The sequence below is a fragment of the Eutrema salsugineum genome, unplaced genomic scaffold (genome assembly GCF_000478725.1).
Source record: "Eutrema salsugineum unplaced genomic scaffold, Eutsalg1_0 scaffold_2, whole genome shotgun sequence".
Classification (NCBI taxonomy): Eukaryota; Viridiplantae; Streptophyta; class Magnoliopsida; order Brassicales; family Brassicaceae; genus Eutrema; species Eutrema salsugineum.
This window is the reverse complement of record NW_006256829.1, coordinates 16405364-16407318: the sequence shown is the minus strand read 5'-3', so window position 1 is coordinate 16407318 and position 1955 is coordinate 16405364. Positions and strand designations below refer to the sequence as shown.

At 44.8% G+C, this 1955-nt stretch overlaps 1 protein-coding gene and 1 non-coding gene across 2 annotated transcripts; one reads left to right on the top strand and one right to left on the bottom strand.

The window, feature by feature from the left end:
* Positions 1 to 299: 299 nt before the first annotated feature.
* Positions 300 to 406, bottom strand: LOC112086887. The gene has a single exon (XR_002899741.1). It is a non-coding gene; the product is annotated as a small nucleolar RNA R71 (small nucleolar RNA).
* A 170-nt stretch (positions 407 to 576) lies between these two features.
* On the top strand, positions 577 to 1625 carry LOC112086597. Its single transcript, XM_024155568.1, has 2 exons — positions 577 to 1233; positions 1308 to 1625. The coding sequence occupies exons 1-2, from the start codon at positions 577 to 579 to the stop codon at positions 1623 to 1625; spliced, it is 975 nt and encodes a 324-aa protein (XP_024011336.1).
* Positions 1626 to 1955: the final 330 nt, after the last annotated feature.

Below are 1955 nucleotides of genomic sequence, written 5' to 3'. Positions count from 1 at the left end.
ACCGGTTCAAAACGACAACTTCGAAGTTAAAGCTTGTTTGCTCAACATGGTGCAAAACTCTAAGTTCAACGGCTACCAATGGAGGACCCTTGGAGCACTTAGACCAGTTTGACCGTGTATGTGATCTCATCAAGATCAACGGTGTCTCGGAGGATAGCTTTAAACTCAGACTGTTTCCCTTCAGCTTAGGAGACAAGGTGCATCAATGGGAGAAGAATCTTCCAAGGGGAACAATACAAACCTGGGAGCAGTGCAAGCTTGCGCTCCTGTCTAAGTTTTTCTCTACTTCCAGGACCGCAAAGCTCAGGAACCAAATCTCCAGCTTTACACAGCACACAAATGAGAGCTTTGGAGAAGCTTGGGAACGGTTTCGAAGCTACACTAATCAGTGTCTTCACCACGGGTTCTCAGAGGCATCTCTTCTCAGTACACTATACCGAGGTGCCCTGCCAAAGATAAGGCTTCTCATTTCCACCACCTCCTTATCAGCCTAAGATTACTTTTCCAGGGATATTCAACAAACAAATCTTAGACAAGGCAAAGGCAGTATTTTAAAAGCACTGAGAGAACACACAGATGACATTGCCGATCATAGATGCTTTTCTAATGATTCCTCAGCGTGGAAAGTTTCTAAAAGATGCGATTCTAAACAAGACTAAGGAGCATCAAGGGATGGTCATTTTGAGTCACGAGTGCAGCGCCATTATTCAGAGGAGAACAATCCCAAGAAAGTTATCAGACCCTGGTAGCTTTACTTTACCATGTGTGATCGGTCCTTTGAAATTCTCATGCTATTTGTGTGACTTGAGAGCTTCAGTAAGCTTGATGCCCTATTCTATTGCTAAAAGAATGGGGTTCAACTGCTACAAACCGGCAAGATTCTCTCTTGTTCTTGCGGATCTATCGGTAAGGCCACCAATTGGATTACTTGAAGATTTGCCTTTGAAGATTGGTGAGATTGAGATCCCCACAGAATTTATAGTTTTGGAATTGGATGAAGAGCCTGTGAATATTATTATTTTGGGAAGGCCTTTCTTGCCCACAGCAGGAGCGATCATAGATGTCAGAGGAGGTATGATCGAGCTACACATTGGATCAGAGACCATGAAGTTCGATGTAAAAGAGATGATGAAGAAGCCGACCATAGGTGGCCAAGTTTTCTACATCGAAACCATGGAGGGGCTTTCTGATGAGCTCCTTGAGGAACTAAACACAGAATACCATATCCAAGTGGTTTTGACAAAAGATCAAGGAGAGCATGGGTACTTAGCTCAAGACAGTGAGGCCTACAAGCGGTTTTGGATCAGCCGAGGGAACTTGATGCTGAGAAAAGGTTTTTAAAGCTAGAAGCAAGCGGTCTCGAGGTTTTGGACATCAGAGGGTCCAATACAAGTGAGGGAACACCTTGGGGTTGCATGGCCGTGGCATCACAAGCCGAGGGCAGGGGAAGACCGTGTGAGCAAACCAATGCCGAGGGAGCTACCAATGAGAAATGCAGCTTTGATGCGGATTGGGACGAGACAAAAGTGCCCCCTGTTGAGCTCAAGCCTCTACCAACAGGGCTGAAGTATGCTTTTCTTGGCCCAAACTCTTCATATCCTGTCATTATAAACGATAACCTGTAAGCTCATGAAGAACATGCATTGTTAAGTGAACTTAGAAAGCTCAGGAGAGCTATAGGTTATCCATTGGCCGACATTAGAGGTATCTCTCCTGATATTACACCCATAGGATCCACCTAGAAGACCAATCTATGTCTTCTACTGAGCACTGGTGGGCTTGCGGGCCTAGGGTTGTTTTTAAACAAGCCCGTTGGTCTTCTAAAAGTTTTAAATTCGTAAAACCCTAGTGTCTGCAAGTGCACAGATATACGTTGTATGACTTAGGGTGTCGATCCACAGGGAGGATGTCTAAATCTGCGAGAAACAACAAACTGGGAAGTAAGCAAAGTCATA